This window comes from Vespula vulgaris, chromosome 13 (genome assembly GCF_905475345.1).
Source record: "Vespula vulgaris chromosome 13, iyVesVulg1.1, whole genome shotgun sequence".
In the NCBI taxonomy this organism is placed as follows: Eukaryota; Metazoa; Arthropoda; class Insecta; order Hymenoptera; family Vespidae; genus Vespula; species Vespula vulgaris.
The window spans coordinates 4,685,896-4,706,708 of NC_066598.1; the positions used below are offsets into that span (position 1 = coordinate 4,685,896).

At 27.3% G+C, this 20,813-nt stretch overlaps 2 protein-coding genes across 12 annotated transcripts; one reads left to right on the forward strand and one right to left on the reverse strand.

Annotated features, from left to right (window-relative positions):
* Window positions 1-401: 401 nt before the first annotated feature.
* Window positions 402-4,070, reverse strand: LOC127068296 (TBC1 domain family member 13). Its single transcript, XM_051004254.1, has 11 exons — window positions 3,903-4,070; window positions 3,430-3,716; window positions 3,254-3,327; window positions 3,018-3,143; window positions 2,787-2,940; window positions 2,567-2,723; window positions 2,144-2,342; window positions 1,876-2,077; window positions 1,486-1,608; window positions 1,344-1,401; window positions 402-1,164 (listed from the first exon to the last, which is right to left on the reverse strand). The coding sequence occupies exons 2-11, from the start codon at window positions 3,447-3,449 to the stop codon at window positions 1,087-1,089; spliced, it is 1,191 nt and encodes a 396-aa protein (XP_050860211.1). The 5' UTR covers window positions 3,450-3,716; window positions 3,903-4,070; the 3' UTR covers window positions 402-1,086.
* A 1,136-nt stretch (window positions 4,071-5,206) lies between these two features.
* Window positions 5,207-20,423, forward strand: LOC127068636 (protein ECT2). 11 transcript variants are annotated; one of them, XR_007783066.1, is made up of 18 exons: window positions 5,213-6,144; window positions 7,770-7,980; window positions 8,129-8,264; window positions 8,346-8,555; window positions 8,648-8,794; window positions 9,033-10,280; window positions 10,823-10,957; window positions 11,016-11,265; window positions 11,649-11,776; window positions 11,855-12,251; window positions 12,352-12,792; window positions 12,880-13,034; window positions 13,167-13,252; window positions 13,841-13,933; window positions 14,869-15,043; window positions 16,725-16,843; window positions 17,822-17,906; window positions 18,050-20,423. XR_007783066.1 is itself a non-coding variant. In XM_051005017.1 (17 exons), the coding sequence occupies exons 1-16, from the start codon at window positions 6,078-6,080 to the stop codon at window positions 15,647-15,649; spliced, it is 3,885 nt and encodes a 1,294-aa protein (XP_050860974.1). In that variant the 5' UTR covers window positions 5,209-6,077; the 3' UTR covers window positions 15,650-15,668; window positions 16,725-17,784. The 11 variants fall into 11 exon arrangements, 10 of the variants coding, with proteins under 10 accessions (XP_050860971.1, XP_050860973.1, XP_050860974.1 ...); XM_051005017.1 differs by lacking the exons at window positions 17,822-17,906; window positions 18,050-20,423 and adding an exon at window positions 15,644-15,668 and having other exon boundaries at window positions 5,209-6,144; window positions 16,725-17,784; XM_051005011.1 differs by lacking the exon at window positions 17,822-17,906 and having other exon boundaries at window positions 5,211-6,144; window positions 13,841-13,879.
* Window positions 20,424-20,813: the final 390 nt, after the last annotated feature.

The window sequence follows — 20,813 nt, forward strand, 5'->3', positions numbered from 1 at the left end:
TTTTCGTTTTTTTTTTTTTTTTAAATATGACTTAACGTATTCCTCTCAAAAAGTATTTTCCTCGAAATTTGTCGATTATGCCAGTGATTATAAAAGTTGACTAAATTCTTGAAATGATGGTCAGTTATTATGAAAGTCGACCGAACGAACGAATTCAGTATAATGCTAGTGATTATAAAAGTTAAGACGGTGTTCGAACGGTGTTAGTGATGCATAAAAGTATGACCAGAGTTAAAAATTATACTTAGAATATATTTGAATCGTTATCTATGTGAAAGTAAAAAAAAGGATGATCAACTTTTTTCTTTTTTACATTTTTATAAATATTACCTTAATCAGCTGATAAGTGAAGATGAGTTTTCACAGGTAACTTAATGAGAACTGAGACAAAAATGCGATAATGCAAATATAACATTGTTTATTTTATAAACGTAGGACGAATGACCGCAGATCATTAGAAAAATAAGACGTACAAAATATAATATTCCAATGAAACGCATTACGTACTTATTGCACGCGCACATGGCAATATCTTCTACTGCAGTCTAATCGTTAGAAAAATGTATACAAGATCAGACCGTTGATAACGTGTATTTCGTGTAACGTTTGTTTTTAGATTATTATAAAACAACGTTTGTTGCCGTATCACTACTCTTATCTCGTTATTAAATGATTTCCATGGACAGAAACGTTGCGATTAATCGCAAAATGCCCTAAACGTAAATGTTTGACTTCTTATAATTATCATGATCTCTTTCCCATCGAATAGAATGAAATGTTATATACATACATAAACGCTATATATGTATATTATGTATCTCGTTTAACGAGTTTCTCGATTTGATCTCTTCAAACGATCATAATTTCCGTATTACTGTATACGTATATCTATATGTATATGTATATGTATATGTATATGTATACATATGTGTGTATGTATATATATGCATATAATAGTCGACATATAACAATATAATTAACAATAATATTTTGAATAGGAAGAAACAATTTGATAGAAAAATGCACCTCTCGTTGTTTTACCTGAATCTAATCACGAATTCACGAGGGCATTAAGATGATAATTTGTTAAGGAGAATTTAGGGTCTTGCCAGCTAATGCAGCTGCTTTGGAAAGTACAATTTGAATGTCCATCGATGGAAAATTCTAAAAAGTCGAACAATAAAAAGTTAAAACATGATTGTGTTTCTTAAATTTTATATTATAAATAATGTTTATTATATGAAAATGTATATTTTTAATTTTCTTTCTATTATTATTATTATTATTATTATTTTGTTATTGTTATTGTTATTGTTATTATTCTATTAAATAGTATATCTTACTTGCAAGAGTTTTACATTCGTTGCAAAATCACCAGCCAAAAGTTGGTCCCGCAATAATCTATAACATGAATTTCATCAATAAGAAAAATATTTTCATAAATATTTGTATGATAAAAATTTTAATATAATTTTATATACATACAAAATCATTGCACAGCATATATGTATTAAAAAACTGAATCTACTCTCATCGGCAAAAAGGGAATCCCAGATTCTCATGACATCAGGTAATGGAAATTCTTGTGAAAGAAGAAGAGTGAGCCATCTAAAAAAGATAAGTTTACGTCGATAAAGTATTGACGAAAATGTCGATAAAATATCAACGAAAATATTGATAAATTATCAACAAAAATGTTGATAAATTATCGACAAATACATTTACAAAAGTGTCGATAAAGATATCCAGCGAAAAGCTCAATAAAATATCAACAAAAAATGTTAGTAAAATAGAAAACTATACAACCAACAATAGTTATCATTATCAAAATGTAACAATACTCAAAATAATCATTTTATTTATAAAACAAAATACCTAAAGCTGTAATACTGAGGACATAACTCTTGTTGATGCAGTCGTATCCAAATCTCAGGATCATTGGCCTTAACTTGCGAAGTCAATTTACTCATCATCGAATTGATACCAAATTCTGCTTCGTCTAAGGATTTAATGAAAAAGTCACGTATTTCTCCCATCAAGTTAGTGAAGCAGAAAAATGTATCAGCCTCAGCATGTTCTGTAAAATAAAATATATAGAATAATAAATGTAATAAAAAGTAATTTAATAAAATTGCACACTTACCTCGCCATTTTTGATCTGGATCACAAGCGAATGTATGATAAATAGGACCAACAATCTCGTTCATACCCTGTACGTATCCTTGTCCTGGATTTAGTTTTGCATATAGGAACAATATTCTCTCCAAAACTTCCCAATGAGCCTCTCCACCTTCAGCTAATGGTGCATAGTCTTCTGCAGCTTTTCTAACGGATACCGCTATCTAAAAATAATATTACATGTGATACATTGTATAATTTATGAAGCAATATATCAAGCATTATTTGTACGATACCTGCTGCTTTCCAAAGTAGCACAGATATATAACAACTATTAATTTTCAAACATTCTTACATAATATATTTGTTATTAATATTATATTTTTATTAATACTATATTTTACATAATATTATATCGTTAGTAATATTATAATCGTTTTATACATACTTTAGTCACTCCAAGACCTTTTCTTTCCACATTGGCACTTCTAAGAACTGTATGCTGTACTCTATGATGTAAACGCTTTTGTCCGCTGTCATTGACTATTTCTTGACAAGGATAATCGGTTCCTTGTTGGAAGAACGATATATCTGGACATAATCTCCTGTAAATAAATATATATTAAATAGATAAACATAAAAGAGAATATTTTAATTAAATATCTCACCTAACGTCTTTATCTATTTGCAACAAAACTTCATTATCTTTAAAATATGTTTGCCACTTGCTATCTGGATTCAAATTTAAAGGATGATCATGTAATGTTACATCCACTCTTTCACCATCGACATTAGTTTCTCCTGGAGTTACGATAAGATCCTCTGTAATTAATATCCTATATAAATCAATTCTTTATTTCTATTCTTTAACGTACTTATTGTAAATTATGTTACTCAACCAATAAATGTTTTATAAAGTTCTCTCTTGCGCGTTAGTGTTTCAGACCAGCTAACTCTGTTTGGAGGTAAATAATTCAGCAGAAGTTTCCAACATAACGGTCTCAAGCCGCCTTCATCTGGTATTCCTACAAATAATCAAATAATATTAAAATTGACAAAGATAAAAAATAAGAGAACACGAACAAAAACTCTGTACAAGATAATTTTAGAAGTAGGTTAAACATATATAACAAACCATGAAAACATATTCGACGTAAACTTGTCAAATCAATCTCGTCCGCAATAAGAACATCATCGAAGTCGTTTAACCTAAAATACGAAAATTGTCAGTATAGATTAGTGTTATCAAAAATGTTCAAAAATAATATACATACACCATAAAAATTTGTATACAATAAAAAAATAACTTACTTCTTTCGAAGAATACTCATATTGTAAACGTGTACTAATTATGTACATGCGGTTTCAATATGAAGATCTGTCGTAAACGTGTTATCGGCATTCAACAGACGTGTGGGCGTATTGTGATAGTTTTTTTCGCATTATTGCTAACAAATCACCAAATTAATAACAACCACGTACTTAACTATTATTGTTTTACACCGGATTAAACGAGCTTCTTTATCTTCCATAGTCCTTCGACATAGTATCCAATTCAGAATACATATGTTAAACTCGATTTAGTATCTTCTTCTTACCTATGGATAAATACGTGAGTTAGACAAAGACAATGATATATAACTTGTCTTCTCACATGCAAATCAAATCGAATCTATTATGTTTATATTACATATGTATCACTTGTTGTTATCACATTCTAATGATATATATGTGATTTGGTTAATGTATAAATAATCATATTTAAAAAAATTGGATATACGTACATAATAACATAACCTTTTTCTCTCTTTCTCTCTTTTTCTTTCCCTATTTGGGAAATATTGTTTATTGAAGAAATTTATTGAATAAAATTAATAAATATTTATTTATATTAAAAAATATATAGTTCTTATCTCTTTTGATATTACAAATTATTTTTATAATAACAATAATATTTACTGTGACATGTATGTAGATATTTATTATGACATATAGATATATATCTAATAAAAATTGTCTTTTTAAAGAAAAAGAATTTTTTATTGCAATGGCCATATAAAATTTATCATTGCAAAATTTTAAAAATAATAGTTTTCCTATAAAAAGTAAACAAGACATTTGAACTTTTTTTTATTACTATACTAAAAATAAGAAATAAACATTTCTAAAACTATAGAATATCAAAAATCAGTAAAAAGTTGTTAACAAAAGGAAAAAAGAAAAAATTTGTTTGGAAGATTTCATACTCGTTCTTTCGAACTCAACGAGTCCGCTATTGGGCGAAACATTTGGCGTCAATTTCAAAAATGAAGTTTATCGAAATCATATTTTTCAAGAAATATTTATTTATGCATAAAATTAATAAGTATCACGATAATAATTACACATTTCATTCAATAATAATTATACATTTTACTATACCTACATCAAAGAACAGTCAATAACATCATAAATATTCAATAATAAATAAAATTATACGGATAACGCCATCTAGATAATAGAAGGGAAATTTTAAAACGATTTCGTATTCATTCCTTAGTCGAGCCCGCCATTAGTTGAATGAACATATCGCACGAATTTCAAAAATGAAATTCAATAAATAAGAACCAAATTTTTCAAGAAATATTAACTCGTACGTAAAATTTAAAAACATCACAATAATAGTTACGCGCTCCATTACACTTATATAAAAAAAAGAGAAGAAAAATCGTTTAGTAACATTATATTTTACCATAATTAAATTTGCGTAGACACTAACGCCACTCAAGTAATCATACAGCTGGTACTACAGTAAACCCATAAAATCATTCAAATCCAATTTTGTTGACAACAGTTAGAAAGATAATAATAAATATAATAATAACGCAATAAACATTACATTCGTATATATATGATAAAATGAACGGGATTAAATAATAAAAAAAAAAAGGAAAAAAAAGAAGAGGTTAAAAAAACCTTCAAAACAAAAAACATGCTGGCATCCATCGGATTTGACACGTGGCCAACTTCACTTCAGATCTTTGACCAGAAGAAAGGCGGGTAACGTTCGATGCGAGGCACGCAGTACCAACCATTGTCCTTCGTTCTTATTTTCAATCGTTCACTTAACGAAATGAAAAATGAAAAACTCACGTGATCTCTCTAACACCTTCTATAAACACGAGATGATACGTCGTTAGAGGGAGAAAGAGAGAGATAGAAAATATATATATATATATAAAACGTATTTTCAATCGAATATAATCATCGAATCAAATATCAAATCGGATCAACGTTTTGTTCTTTCATATTTATATCGCGTCTGTGAGAGATACGATCTGATTGGTTGAAAGTGAATTGTGCTTTTATCAATTGCTACGCGTGTGTGACAATGTGAGAAAGAAAGAGAGAGAGAGAGAGAGAGAGAGAGAAAGAGAGTGAGTGAGAGAAGTAGAGAGAAGAAAGATCGAACTTTAGCACATAGAGCGAAAAGTATAGTGAACGTTAAACGACAAACGGAAAGATAAGGAACGTATAAGTAAGAGTGAGATAAAGAAAGAAAGAGTGTGCTTAAGTCTATATGTGTGTGAAAAAGAAAGAGAGAGAGAGAGAGAGAGAAAGAGAGAGAAATAGAGATATAGATATATAAAGAGAAAGAAAGAGAAAGACGGAGATAAATCGTCTGAGCGCTGCTGGTAAATAGGATCGAGTGCGCGATTCCATGACTTTGAGGTTGAAATCGGTGGAAAAGCAGTGCGGACGGCACTCGTGCCGTAATCACAATGGATTTTAAATAATTCGTGTTGCGTGCGACAGAGAAAGAGGTAGAGAATATAGAGAGAAGAAAGTGTCGCTTGGAGTTTTGCGCCCAAGAGTGTTTCTTTTTTTTTTTTTAAATTCTCATCACACAGGTAAATCTCTCTTCTCTTATGTACAAAGAGGAACCCACGAACGAACCGATGCGTTAACGAACGGCCAAAATGGAAGAGCAAAGCGTTCACAGCAGTATCAGTGATATAAATAGTGAGGAGGCCGTTAGAAGTGAGAGTAAGTTTCAACGATTTTCAAAGCATGTATTTTCAAAGGAATGTTTTCTACCAAAATAACCTTCGTTTCTATCATTTTAATGATGAACGCGTGAGTCCATTTTCATTTTGCAAATATGCAAGCACCTGTATGAACTAACCCTACCTCACTCACTCACTTGATCCTCCGTATCTCTATTTTCTTCGTACTTAAGTGTGTTCGCCTGTATCTCTCTCTCTCTCTCTTTCTCTCTCTCTCTCTGTCTTTCTTTCTCTCTCTCACTCTCTCTTTCTCTTTCTTTCTCTCTATCTTTCTCTTTCGCTCTCTCTCTCTCTCTCTCTCTCTCTCTCTCTCTCTCTCTCTCGCGTCTTGTATCTGTCATCTCCTTTCTTCCGTGAAAGATATGAGCATAGATACTTTTTCCTAGAGACCTGAACGTTAGGTGACTTATGTTTAGAAAATTAGCGAGCGACCAACCGATCAAATATTTCACGATTTCGCTTCTCCCTGTCTCGGCCTTGACTTATTCTCCAAAATTACGTCAGAGTCGAACGATTTTCTTACTGATGAATATATCCTTATATGTTTCTCCTATCGAATGGGTCGATGTATGTATTTACTCGTCCCTCCAACAATATTACTTATCTTCGTTCCTATCTTATTTATAAACTATCACAGATTATCATTTACACGTTTTTAACTTACGTTCGGAGAATAGGAAAGAAAAAAGAAAAATATAATTTATTATTATTATTGTTGTTGTTGTTGTTGTTGTTGTTGTTGTTGTTATTGTTGTTATTCTTGCTGCTGTTGATTTTGTTACTATATTTCTTATAATTTCTTTTTCTAATTCAGTTAAATATCAGGGGAATATTTAAATTTATCTATTTTTTTATTGTGCATCTTTTTTTTTATTATTATTTTTTATATTAATATTAATAAAAAGAATTAATTAAAATATATATTTATTAATAAATATTTTGATTTATTAGAAATTTTCTTTGTTTGTTTGTTTGTATAATATTTTGTTAAAATGTACAAATTTGCTTTTGTATACTCAATTTTTGAACAGGTACAGAGGGTAATATAGTTTTATTACCTTGCCTTTATACCTACTTCTAGCATGCTAATGGTTACAAGATGTACCCACATTGTAATCCTTGAATGAATCATAAAGTTATTTAATGATCTGATCTATTGTATGAAGAGATTAAGCAAAGGATAATAGATTTTCTATAATAGAAAAAACTTAAAGTCATTCATGAGTTTATGATTATACTATTATAATAGGTGTGATATTACAAAACAAATATTTTAGTTCTAAATTTCTTTATACCGAGTTCTTTATCTTTTTTTTCCAATAATTGAATATAGGTTAGAATTAAGCTAACATCTTGTTGTTTTTAAGAATCTGATCTGAAAAAAAAATTGCTTTCCATGATAATGTTAATTAGAAACTAATGTGATATGTTTGTTATATTTAATAAATTGTTCTATAAAAATTGTGTGGCATTTCAAAATCTAAACCTTTGAACTTTTAAATTCCAAAGTGCTTATATATATTTCTATTCAATGTAGATTTTTTTTTCTCTTTTCTTTTCAAATTGAAAAATAACATATATAAATATTTATTTTGCTTTCTATAGCTTTAGTGATACCACGTAAGAAGAGAATATGTTTAGTCGGTACTGCTGGTGATGATCCTGCTCTGGGCGCTGCTGCACAACAATTTAGTGTTCCAGTATTGAAATCGGAAACAGGCGTGGAATATATAGAAGATACTGCATATTGCACTTATTTTATACTCAAAGAATTTGAGGGACCTGAATATGATGCTCTTCATAAAAGTGCCCATAGGTATATAAGTATTTATCATATACTTAACCTTTCTTATACAGTTGTATAATCATTATCAATTTCTGCAATCATTCAAAAATAATATACATATTTTCTTCTTGAAATATATTTAAAGTAAACAAACTATTTTAAAAAAATATATTTTTAGGATATTGGGACCAACAGCACTTTTGCAGTTGGCAGAAAAGAAGGACTCATTACCTAGTATTAAAAGACCAATGTATACACAAGCCATGGTCGGCTCGGTTGTTGTTTTCACAGGATTTAGAAAAAAGGATGAGTTGGTGAGTTTTGTGTATGTGTGTGTATATATATCTTAACGTATATTTACATTGTATATATAATATTTATATTCCAACCTATAGACAAGACTCATCAACATGATACATAATATGGGTGGTAGTATTCGGAAAGAAATGGGTACAAAAGTGACGCATCTTATTGCTAATTGTTGTGGTGGTGATAAGTATAGATATGCTGTTATATTTAGAGTACCTATTATGTCAATGAGTTGGGTGACTACTCTCTGGAGTACTAGAGACGATGTTTCCAGTTATGGAAATAATGAAGAATTGGTAAACTTCATTTCACATTAAATTAATTATAAATGCATATAATGTTTCTATTACATGGCATAGAATAATCATCATTTATCATTTATATATAGATAACAGCTCATAAACTAAAGCCATTTTTTGGTGCAAGAGTGTGTTTCTTTGGTTTTCCTGAAGAAGAAAAGAAGCATATGTGTGAAGTGTTACAACAACAAGGTGGCGAGCCAACAGAAATTGACGACCCTAATTGTACTCACGTAGTAAGTTTATGGAATAAATTTTATGATTATTTTATAAGTTTCTAATATACTTAGAAAGATAGGAATTAATTAAACAAAAGCTATGCTAAATAAGAGTGCAATAACAAAAGCCAATCATTTAAAATCATATGTTTCATTAAATATATCAGAAATCATATATATAATCAATTTATTAAATAAACTATACTAATGAATGACTTACAATATTATTACATAAAAAATACACTATATCCTATAGGTAACAGAATTAGGCAGTCAGCAAAACAAGAAATCCAACACTGAAAATAATGGATTACTATATAAAACAAATTCATCTAATGTCACTTCTTCATATCCAACAGAATTTAGTCCATTTTCCTTTATTTTTTATAATCCATATATTAATGCTATCCCTAACATCATGCCAATTGACTCTGCATATTACATACTAAATAACAAGAATATTATTCAATCTGAAAGTAAACATTATAACAAATGGGTACCTTCATCTAATCTTTCTTCTACACATAAATATTTTAATATGAAAGAAAACTATATTTCAGAAAATATTAATCAAGATTCAGATATTTATATGGATGATAATTTTTCTGATACTCAAACTTTATCTTCTCAATCTGACACTATCTCTTCTGAGTCTTTTTCATCAATGCAAACTGATTCAGGTATTGATATGTCTGTGTCTAGTAAAGATGGACTGGAGATAACTACAAGTTCACATACCTTTCAAAAGATACGTTCTTTTAGTTTGCCAGTAATATATAAAGTAGCATGCGATCCCAATATGCAGGATGTCATTTCTAAAACAGAATTGTCTACAAACCAAAATGTGATAAAAGAAAATTTTAAAAATTTGGAGAACAAATCAGTATGCTTCAGATCTTCTACATTAAACAAGAATAAAACAAAGTTACTTGTATGTGTACCTGAAGTTATCGAAGAAGTAGAACCTTATCAATCAGCTCAATTTGATCATTCTACAATTTTAAATAAAAAGGTAAAAAAAAGACGATACAGAAACTGGACAAAATCTAAGTCTTGCAATACAATTTATAAAGGGGCATCTTCAAATAGATCACATTTTAGAAAAATTTGTTCTTATCCTAATCTTTTTAGGCAACATGATTCTGATCTTAGTGATTCTCTTTTATATGATTCACCTATTCCTAAGAAAAAAAATAAAAAATGTTTTTATTCGCCAAAAAAAAGTCCAACAATATTTTCGAAATTTCGTGATTTAAACTTTTCTCCAATGTTAAAAAAATATGTGTTAAATAATTCAACTATAGAACAGAGTCAACCTAGACAGAAGTATACACCATTACCTAGCTCTCCTATTATTCCCACAAAAATAGCAAAACTATCACAGTCTAAACATATACCAACAAGTGACTTTGAACAACAAGGAAAACTTTCAAACTGTCCTTTCAAGTCTTCTGTACTGAAAGATGCAAAAACGAAGAAACAGGAGGACGAATCATTACTTGTGGTACTTTTGTTTTTATTACAGAGTATTACAAGTCATTTAACTTGTGTAGATTGTAGAAGTCATGGGTGAAATGGTTAACCGTTGTAAGTTTATGTTAATCGAGTATTCATATATAAACATTTAAACTCTCTAGTTAATATCACATAATATTAAGTAAATATAATAGTTTTTTTATGTAGAAGATATAGGTAGTTTCTAATACATATCTCTGTCTTATTATAAACAACTTATCTATAATCTATTATATATATATATATATATATATATATATATATATATATATATATTATTTATATAATATGTATCTTCCATATGGAATATTATACAATTATTAGTCTTCTAAGTGAAATGTCTGATATTTAAAAATACAAAATTATATATATATTATAACACTAATGAGTAATTTGTTTTGTCTGTGTATGTCTAAAGCATGTAAATTAACAATAATATAAATTCATATATAAGAATTATATGTTATATATCTTAGATTAGATATATGTTAACATATAAATGAAAATATTAATTATTATAATTTGTTATAGGTTGTGGATGAATCAAATGTAAATACACTGCCTGACTTAGCGTCTGTAAAAGCACACGTTGTAAAAGCAGAATGGTTTTGGACATCTGTTCAGGATGAAGGAGCAGCTGACGAAAAAGACTATTTATTTGAGAATGTAAGTAAAACTGGATCAGTATACAGCTTTTGTTTTTAATAGTTTATTTTACATTTAGTATCTAGAATCAGTACTATCACCAACTGCATCAGTTAGACGAGATAGTCAGCAGACAGCTACACCAAGTACAGCATCTACAAGACGAAAACGTAAACGTCTTGCCGAAACTCTATCTAGTTTGGTTCAAAATGGAACAGACTCGCCAGCTGTGCACAAAAGACGATCTAGCGTCAGTGATGCTGGGCATCTAAGTGTGAGTGGTAGTTTTCTTGATTGCACAGCGAGTCCTGATAAACAATTACTCGATGGTGAGTAATTTATAATTTTATTGAGTTAATCATATTCTAATTAAATAATTAATAATTTACTAATATTTCTTATTTTTAAATTATTATGAAATTTAAATTTCAAATTTAACTATATATTCGCATGCATTATAATTTGATAATTAAACAAGTTGTTTCTTCCCTTTACTTATGGTTCATTTAACTTATATAATCAAATTAATGACTTTTCATATTTTCATGTCACAATATTTGTCTACATTACTAATATTATCAAAACTTGGAAATTGGAATAAAATAAATAACATTGTAACGTGTTATATGTAACAATACTTTTTAATTTCATTACGACATGAACCATGTGAGAGGGGAAGACTTCAATGAATTACTTTATTAATAACTGACAGATATTCCAGAGGTAGAAGCTGTTAATGCAGAGAGTACTAGGAAAAATCGATCCCCACGTCACCAAGTTTTTCTTGAACTAGTGCAGACAGAATCTAATTACGTTGGTATTTTGAGTACAATTATGACGGTGAGCAAATAATCTATAACATTTAATTATGACAATGAATCATATTACATATTTATATAAAAAGTTTTCTTTATATAGCTATTTAAGTCACCATTGGAGGATCTTATAGAAAGTAGTGGTGAATTAGTGAATAGTACAGAAGTAAAAATTATTTTTGGTAATTTTCCACCAATTTATGAAGTACATAAGAAAATGTTAGAAGAGTTACGTTATAGCGCTACTTATTGGACAGAAGATGTTAGTATAGGTAATATATTTCTGAAGTTTGCACCTGACCTAGTCAAGGCATATCCTCCGTACGTCAATTTCTTCGAAAATACAAAGGAAATGCTAGACCAATGTGATCAAAACAAGCCACGTTTTCATGCTTTTTTGAAGATCTGCCAGACTAAACCTGAATGTGGCAGGCAAAGTTTGAAAGAGCTCTTAATAAAGCCAGTACAGAGGTTACCCAGTATTAGTTTATTATTAAATGGTGAGCAAAACAAATAAAAATATAATAGAATGTGTATGTAATGTATTGATTATAATATATACCAAGTGATTCATATGTTTTTTAAAAATAAATTTCATAGATATCCTTAAGCACACAAGTAAAAGTAATCCGGATTATAGCGCGTTGGAGTTATCAATTAGCAGTATTAAAGAAGTTATGACTTATATCAACGAGGATAAACGAAAAACAGAAGGCCAATTGGCAATGTTTGATATCTTTAATGAAATTGACAATTGCCCACCACATTTAGTATCCTCGCATAGATCTTTTATTGGAAAATGCGACGTAATGGAACTCAGTGAAGGTCTAAGTGGTCGTGGCGATCATTTGGTTCTATTTCTTTTTACGGATATTCTAGAAATTTGTAAAAAAAGATCAAAAGCTTTCAACTCGTTAAAGAGTCCCAATACTGCAAATGGATTACATTCTGCAAAATTAAGCCAAGGAAAGCCATATAAACATATAAAAATGTTATCTCTTAGTACTATTAGAAAGGTTGTGGATATTCGAGAAACTGAAGGTAGGTATAAAATTATTTTCAACAGTATATATATTTACTATAGTAATAGTAGTAAATATGTAACTTAATATTATTGATCTCTGACAGAATGTCAGAAAGTATTTGCACTTATGGTAAGAAGTAACCAGGAATTAAAGGAAAAATTATTTTCATTTACAATTATTGATGAAGATGTAAACAAAACAAACTATTTACGTACTTTATGCAGACAAATGGCTAATACAGTTTGCAAGGCTGATGCGGTATGTTTTTATATATTTTAATAAAATGTTTCTGCAGGAGTTCATTGTTAATGAATATTTTGCACATACAGTAATATTACTTAGAATTATTAATAATATAATACATAACAATAAGAATCTCTTCTTTTTTAGGATACGTTCCTGATAAGTCTTGATTCACATCAGCTGGAAATTGATACTAGTGATGTAGCGTTAGGAACATTAAGTAAAGCATTTAAGTAAGTACATGTATTTCTTTAAAAATATATTGTAGTTTTATGGTTCTTCATCTTGTGTGTAATCAAGATGATAGTTTCCTCTTACAACTGTTAGCACAGTTTTCAATTCGTGCCATTATTTAATCAATGAGTATTATATTTATAATGTATATGTACAGGATAAAGCATTTAAATTAAAACAACTAAATATTTTTGATATTTATGATTTTATGAAAAAAATCCTTGGAACAAAATTACACTATTTCCTTACACTATCATGTGCTTACAGTTTCATAGATGATAGTTTAATCTAGTTTTACTATCAAATATTTATGTAGATTTTATATATATGATAAATAAGGCGGGATGAATACTATTACAAAATTTTATACAATTTTAAAGGAAATGTTGAAATCAATTAACTCGTTAAGAAAGATCTGTTTAACATGCATTTTTCTCAATGATCATATTTTTTAAAGAAGTAAGAATAAAGTTAAAATATATTCATGATGAAGAATTGTTTGAAATATAAAAAGAGTAGTTCAACTTTTCCTGTATTGCATGTTAATGAAAAAAAAAATAATGGGGCGACGACTGGTTTGGTTGCAGGAGCCTATTTCATAATTTTTACCTGGAGTATATGGACCCGTATGTGTTCCTACTCAATAGCATGTGTGAAACTACGTTACATGTCCCACTACCGTCAGTTTTCGCACCAGGCTGATTACATTTTTTTACTTGCTTTTGGTCCTTAAACCCTTGCTTTTTAGAGTCCATCATTCTCATGCTTTGAAGTCAAAAATACAAAAAAAAAAAGAAAGAAAGAAATAAAGAAAAAAAAAAGAAAAAGAATTTTAATTCTCATAGATCAACCAGTTCAATTCAACCAGTTCAAGCATAAACGTCTGCAGTATTGACAAAATTTTAGTACTTTTATACATGTTTTACTTGTAAATTATTATTTTATATTTATTATATGTCTTGTGTTTTAATTTTTTCTTCCAATCATTAAATTTTTTATATATTTGTACATAAAAATGTTGAAGACTAACCCTTTTTATTATATAGAGGAATCTATTTTCTCTATTTTCATTTTTTGCATTTGAAAATTTTTTATTTATTGTGTTAGTAAACATATTTTTCACATTTACGAATTAATTTTGTACTGTTGTATTATATTATATCATTTGGCATGGATTATATACATTGAAGTATTATATTGGTAAATGAATCACTGTTTGGCTTTGCATGAAAAATTTCAATATTACATAGATCGTAGTCCAGTAACTGCACTCGATGTAGTTACACTTGAACTGGTATATTTCATATTTTTGGGGTTCCTTTCAGTTTGTATTTTACCGCCATTATCTCCTTGTTTGTTAGAAACTTTGCTTCCTCTTAATATTTACTATTAAACAATATTAGAAATAATATAATATTATTTGCAATCTTTTATTATTCTTATCTCTTGAGCAATTGCATAAGATATTTAATAAACATTAGATTTTCATATATTACAATATTATAAGTATTTTTTAAAATAATTATTGCATAGAGGAAGAAAAGTTTCAGTGTTGCATAACTTATATATACGTTTCTATACATTTAGCACATTTACACAGCATATTTTTTCTCAGGTTTGCATCTCGTACAAGGAGGAAAGTCGGTAGAGCGTTTAGTTTTAACAAGACTCCTAGTAAACTAAAGAGGGCTATGTCTACAATGATGTCACCTTTTGGGTCAACAAATAGTCTCACTCCAGCGAGTCAGCAACTTGCCCAGATGAGACTTGCTAGTTGCAACAATATTAACGTTAGTTGATATGTTTTTTATTGTATATACATATATATTTTTTTTAATTATTCTTTCTCTCTTGTATTTCTCTTGCTCATCTTCATTTCACGACAGGAGATTTTTATTCTTCTTATGCTTTTCTTTTTTCTTTCCATTTTTTTTTTTTTAAGCATGCATTTCATACATACTTAAATATAATTTTCCTTAACGAATGAAAATTAGAATTCATTGCATGATAACTTCTAAAATTTTTCATTAATTATAACGTTGTATATATATTTATCTGTGTGTTATGATGATATAATATTACTCTCATATATATACATAGATTAATTTTTTATTAAAAAAAAAGAAAAAAAAAAAAAGAAAGAAAATAAGTTTTTCAGTACGGTGTACATATACTACTTAAAATGATTACAACAGACGTTTCTAATAGCTTCATTTTCTTTAAATTTTAATTAATAATTTAATGTAATGCTCTTTTTATGCTTTTATTCCTACGTTTTTTGTTTGATCGAATATAAATTGGAGTTCATTAATTATCCATGTACCATCTTTATTGAAATTATCATTTAATATTACTGAAAGTTTATATGTTCATGCTTGTACAAAACCAAGGGATGAATTTTATCATATATATCATGTAAGTATAATATATTAAATAAATTCAAATTTATAATCTCATTAAATGATTCACTATTTACATAATTGAATATCTTCTCTCGTGAAAGGGAGTAGAGAGGGGAAAAATCTTTTAAATGCTTTCTTTGAAAAACAAACATGTTGTTTTTAGGAATGTGATGTCTCGGGGTGTTTCGACTGGATCAAAACGCTTCGCGTCACAATTTAAATTGATAAGATGATGGCTATTGCTTCCATTATTCATTTGTTATAAATAGTTAGACATATCTTTTAAACGATATAAATTTTTTGTTTATTGATATAATTTCTACAAGCATATCTTCTCCTTGTAAAATACGACTTATGGCAAATTTTTCTTTTTCTTATTACTCAACCAAATGTTAAACAGTTTAATTTTTTTCTCTCTTTATTGTTTTTCTTTATTTGTTTTTTTTTGTTTTTGTTAAGGTTGCCTTAAAAAAAAAAGGTTTCATATAATTGATCTATTTTTTTTTTTACATATGTAATTGATCTATATTTGTTTTTCTTGATTATTTTTTTTTCTATTTTTGTTAAATATACGTTCACTAATGAAAGTTATCAGCGCAGACATATTTTCTTTGCGAATCCCAGATATATATCAATATAGAAGTTTAATTGTTGTGTTAGAAATGATTATTTTTATGATTATTATGATTATTAAGACTATATATTGATGTTTAAGATATTATTGTATATATAAGTATTACTTCCTTATATTAATTTTATTTAGAATCAATATGTATACTCGATTTATTATTATAAACATTAATTATCAATGTTATTAGTAATATTTAATTTTAATCATGATAAGATCAAGCTTGTATTGTGAAAGTATGGTGTATAGAATTGTGTGAATTTTTTTTTTATATATTTCCCTCAGTCTATAAAACTTCATTTTTTTTTTTTTTTAAATAGTAAACTTTTTAAGTATGTTCAATGCATGTTTGCCTAAGAAACATATCTTAATTTGCTTTTAAAGGTTTTTCCAGACTTAACATAATGCGATAAAGAAAAACTTCTTCGTATATCTTTCCAGGAACTGGGTAATGGTGGTTCAGACTCGCCCACTAGAGACGATGTTCTAGTGGCACCCATGTCGGTTCAACCGACTCGAAAGGCCAAATGCAGCTCCCTCAGTATGGCTTCACTTCGAAGGTTGTAATCAATGTACAAGGATTCATGCATTCTCTTTTCTGCTACCATTGCTCGATGTATTCGATCCGCTTTTCTGTGGTCTAATTGCTTGAATGTTGTTTTCTTTTCTCTTTTAATATCTTTGCCACCGTGCTTACAGACAACATTTGCAAATCTATTTTATCGCACCTAAATATTACATATATATATATATATATATATATATATATACACACACACACATATATATATATATACATAATAGATATATAATGAAATAAGGTAATTGCAAATGTGGTTTGATAATTGGAGGATGTGTGACCTAGTTCTGAAAAAGTATATCATTTTACACTACATTGTGGTTTGAAATCCCAGTCTCTACAAAAACTTATAATATTTTTTATTATGAGTTTAGAAAAATTATTTATTTTAAAATGACGCATATTTTTAGAAAATCTTTGTAGTGTAATTTTAAGAATTTGGCCCACACATAGTCTGCGATTGATGGAAGGGACCCAAAAATGTCATCACTTATGTTGTTATGAATTTAATTAATATAATTACTTACAATGCTACCGTTTTGTAAATTCATTGAAGATAAAAATATGTGACACTTATAAAGTATAAAAATGTGCCTAATTACGTCACATTTACTATGTCGATTTCGGTACCGAAGTGCCTTATTTATGGCATTTTTCATGTTACTAATCTACTAGTTACATTTGTAAAACTAATTTAGCGAGCAAGTTTGTTATGGACATTATTATACAAAAAAATGTATTTGAAACTTGTTTCACAAGACTTGTCTATAAATATCTGTCTTCTACTGATTCGTAACACATACCGTTCAGTGTATTTGTTATATGTTTCATTTAATATTGAATGTTCTCTAAGCATATTTTGTAAAATAATACAGCTTTAACTGTTTAATAAAGTATTTATTAAATTTTTTCTATATAGTTCACTATTCTTAATGTATTTTTTATAACATCATAACAGCTAAAGAATCAATTAAACAAATTTATCTATACTACAGTAAACTGAAATTACTGAAATTTAATGAAGGCATGGAAAAGTATTTAAGGTAGAAACATTTATTGTCTTATAGTTTTCTTTAGTTTTTTCTTACTATAACATTTATTACTATAACATAAAATTTATGTAAACGATATTGATTCGTTTATCTGTTTATGAAAGTTGCTTCATATTTACTTTTTTATTTACCAGAAATTGTTCAGAAGTGGTTGTACAAGACAAGTCTGATATTTGAGAAGCAGATCATCTATATCACATATTGCATCTTGCTCTTATTTCTCTCAATGTCAGTGAAGTCTACAATGGAAACTACTCGTTGACTACTTTTAGAAATATTGAAAAATAAAATTATTTATGCAAATGATACTTTACATTATGATTATTACTAAATTTAATCTTTCATTTTTTTGCCATATATTACTTTATTATATGCACCACATAAGAGTAAAATCTGATAATTGCTTATTATGCTTAATTTTTTAAATAATTTATATATAATCTTATGATACAACATAGTATGACTAAAGTTGATCATTTGCAATGATATTTCTTCATCCCTTAATATTTATGATTCTGTTAATGTTGCAAACATTACAAAAAGGTAATTATTCAGATAAATTTATTGTAAATAATATCAATTTTTTAGACATAATTAAAATCAATCGGAACACAATGTAATTTTGACTAATTTCAGCTTCAAAATATGTTTGCTTATATTAGTCTAATAAAAAAATTCAAAATTTTATATATATTTAAGTTACATCTATGTATATGCAAATGTTAAATATTTATATTTAAATAGATTTACATTTTATATATGCATATATTTTAATATTGGCATATAATTATCATACTATTTTTGTGTATAATTTATAAAAAATATGTCTATCATATATATGTTAAAATAATAAACAACATACATAAAATTATCTACATTGGACCACAGAAGACAGAGTATATATTATACTCATTGCATATTTACATAGCAATGGATTAAATGACGAATAAGAGTCAACATTTTCTATATTGTAATATTTTGGATATACAATTACTGCTACGAAACATATCATTACAATAATTCTTGTATTTTTTATTAGAAGTATAATATATATACGTATACGTATATGTATATGATATGTATGTATGTATGTGTATATATATATGTATATATATATGTACATACATATACATATACATATATATATATAGTGTCTATATATATATAGTATATAGAATATAGTGTATGTGTATGTATATATATATATTGTGCATATGATTATATATATATATACTATGTGGTTTATATATGCATATATATAAACATATACATTTTGATTTGATAAAAACAAATATCATATAAATGTTGAATCCCATAAAAGTAATAAAAGTTCACTTACTTTCCTTCTTTATAAAATTTAGATAAAGATGCAGAAAATAAATGTTGAAATTTTTATTTACTTTCCTGGAGATTAATATTATTTAACAATTTCAATAAAAATTATTGAATTTGATTAAAAAAAAAATATTAATGGTTGGCCTCATAAATCAATATGTTTTTGAAGAACAAGTCAATTTTATATAACCTTGAATTTTTGTACATTGTTTATCTATACATACATATATACATTCATATATATATAATTTTTTCTGCATCTTTTTACTAAATCAATTCGTACATATCGTTAAATATAGATGTCCAAAATTATATAAATTAAAAATCATATATATGTATGTATATATACAAACATACATATATATACAGACACATATATATATATATAAAATACGTATACATATATGTGTGTACGTGTGTGTATGATGTATGTCGTGTATTAAAGGGTCCCTTTCAAAAGTTTTTATAGCTATGTATGATAAGAATATCAGAGGGTATAATTGCACTATTTTATGTTATTACAGTATATTATATAAGTTTATTATTAAAGATAGCACAGTGTTTAACTATTTTTTTTTTTTCAATGCAGAATACTGCAGCTGTCTATCTTAATTTGTTCGTTGTACATTATCTTGTTATTTGAAGCCAGTTTAATTATTATTATCTTCTACTAGTTTAATATTAAACATTTAATTTAATTTTAAGTATATTGTAATGATTATTTGTTTATCCTTGCAAGATCTTGCCAGTAAAGTCTTGTAATGATTTTTGTTGTATGCTCAAAATATCAGTACACAAAGTGTAATGGAATTTATAAAACTATTAGAAATATTCATTTAATTCTTATCAAAATTAATATTCTATTAATATAAAATATTATTCTGTGTGTAGTCATTATTTGATAATATTCTATACATTTCCATCAATTTTAAATATTTTTATTTTAACTCTTCAAATATCATATCAGAAAAAATTATATATATAAGAATACTTACCAAGAAAATATTAATTTTTGTAATTAGTGTTTCAGGAAATTTTTATGCCATTTAACAAGTTATGCAAGTGAACAAGTCACTTGGAGGAAATAAAATGTGATATTCATTATTTTTTAATACACCTTATTAAATGTAATGTTATTAATAAAATTTTGAATACAATAAACTATTTAAAGAATTTTAAGGTTTTTTTCTGTAGAGCTATGTAGATACATACGTATATATATATATATATACACACACACACTCTACGCATGTATTTATGTATGTGTATATGTATTTAATTTGAAGAGGATATAATACTTGAAATTGCTATTACATAAATCATACAATAGAATTTTGCATGATTACAATTTTTGAAAATTTTTGATGAAAGTGACTTGTTCATGTTATAAAAAGAAGTAAAATATTATATTAGTACTTGTATTTTAATAGTAATAAAAAAAAATTATTATTGAATTAACTCAGAAATGGTACACTGTAGAAATCAATTTAATATTATCGATTAACAGTGAATTCGATCAGTCAATTAATATCTTTGATTTGCAATTTTCTATATAGAGACTAT

What these genes read in the sequence shown, in the direction of transcription:
- LOC127068636 (XM_051005008.1), top strand. Translation starts at nt 6,078, where the DNA reads ATGGAAGAGCAAAGCGTTCACAGCAGTATCAGTGATATAAATAGTGAG. An exon ending in AGGACGAATCATTACTTGTG is followed by an intron (nt 10,281 to 10,822) that starts GTACTTTTGTTT and finishes AATTTGTTATAG; the next exon opens with GTTGTGGATGAATCAAATGT. An exon ending in AGTATGGCTTCACTTCGAAG is followed by an intron (nt 16,844 to 18,049) that starts GTTGTAATCAAT and finishes TTTATTTACCAG; the next exon opens with AAATTGTTCAGAAGTGGTTG.
- LOC127068296 (XM_051004254.1), bottom strand. Translation starts at nt 3,449, where the DNA reads ATGAGTATTCTTCGAAAGAA. An exon ending in CAAATAGATAAAGACGTTAG is followed by an intron (nt 2,724 to 2,786) that starts GTGAGATATTTA and finishes ATTTATTTACAG; the next exon opens with GAGATTATGTCCAGATATAT. An exon ending in AAGGTCTTGGAGTGACTAAA is followed by an intron (nt 2,343 to 2,566) that starts GTATGTATAAAA and finishes TATTATTTTTAG; the next exon opens with ATAGCGGTATCCGTTAGAAA.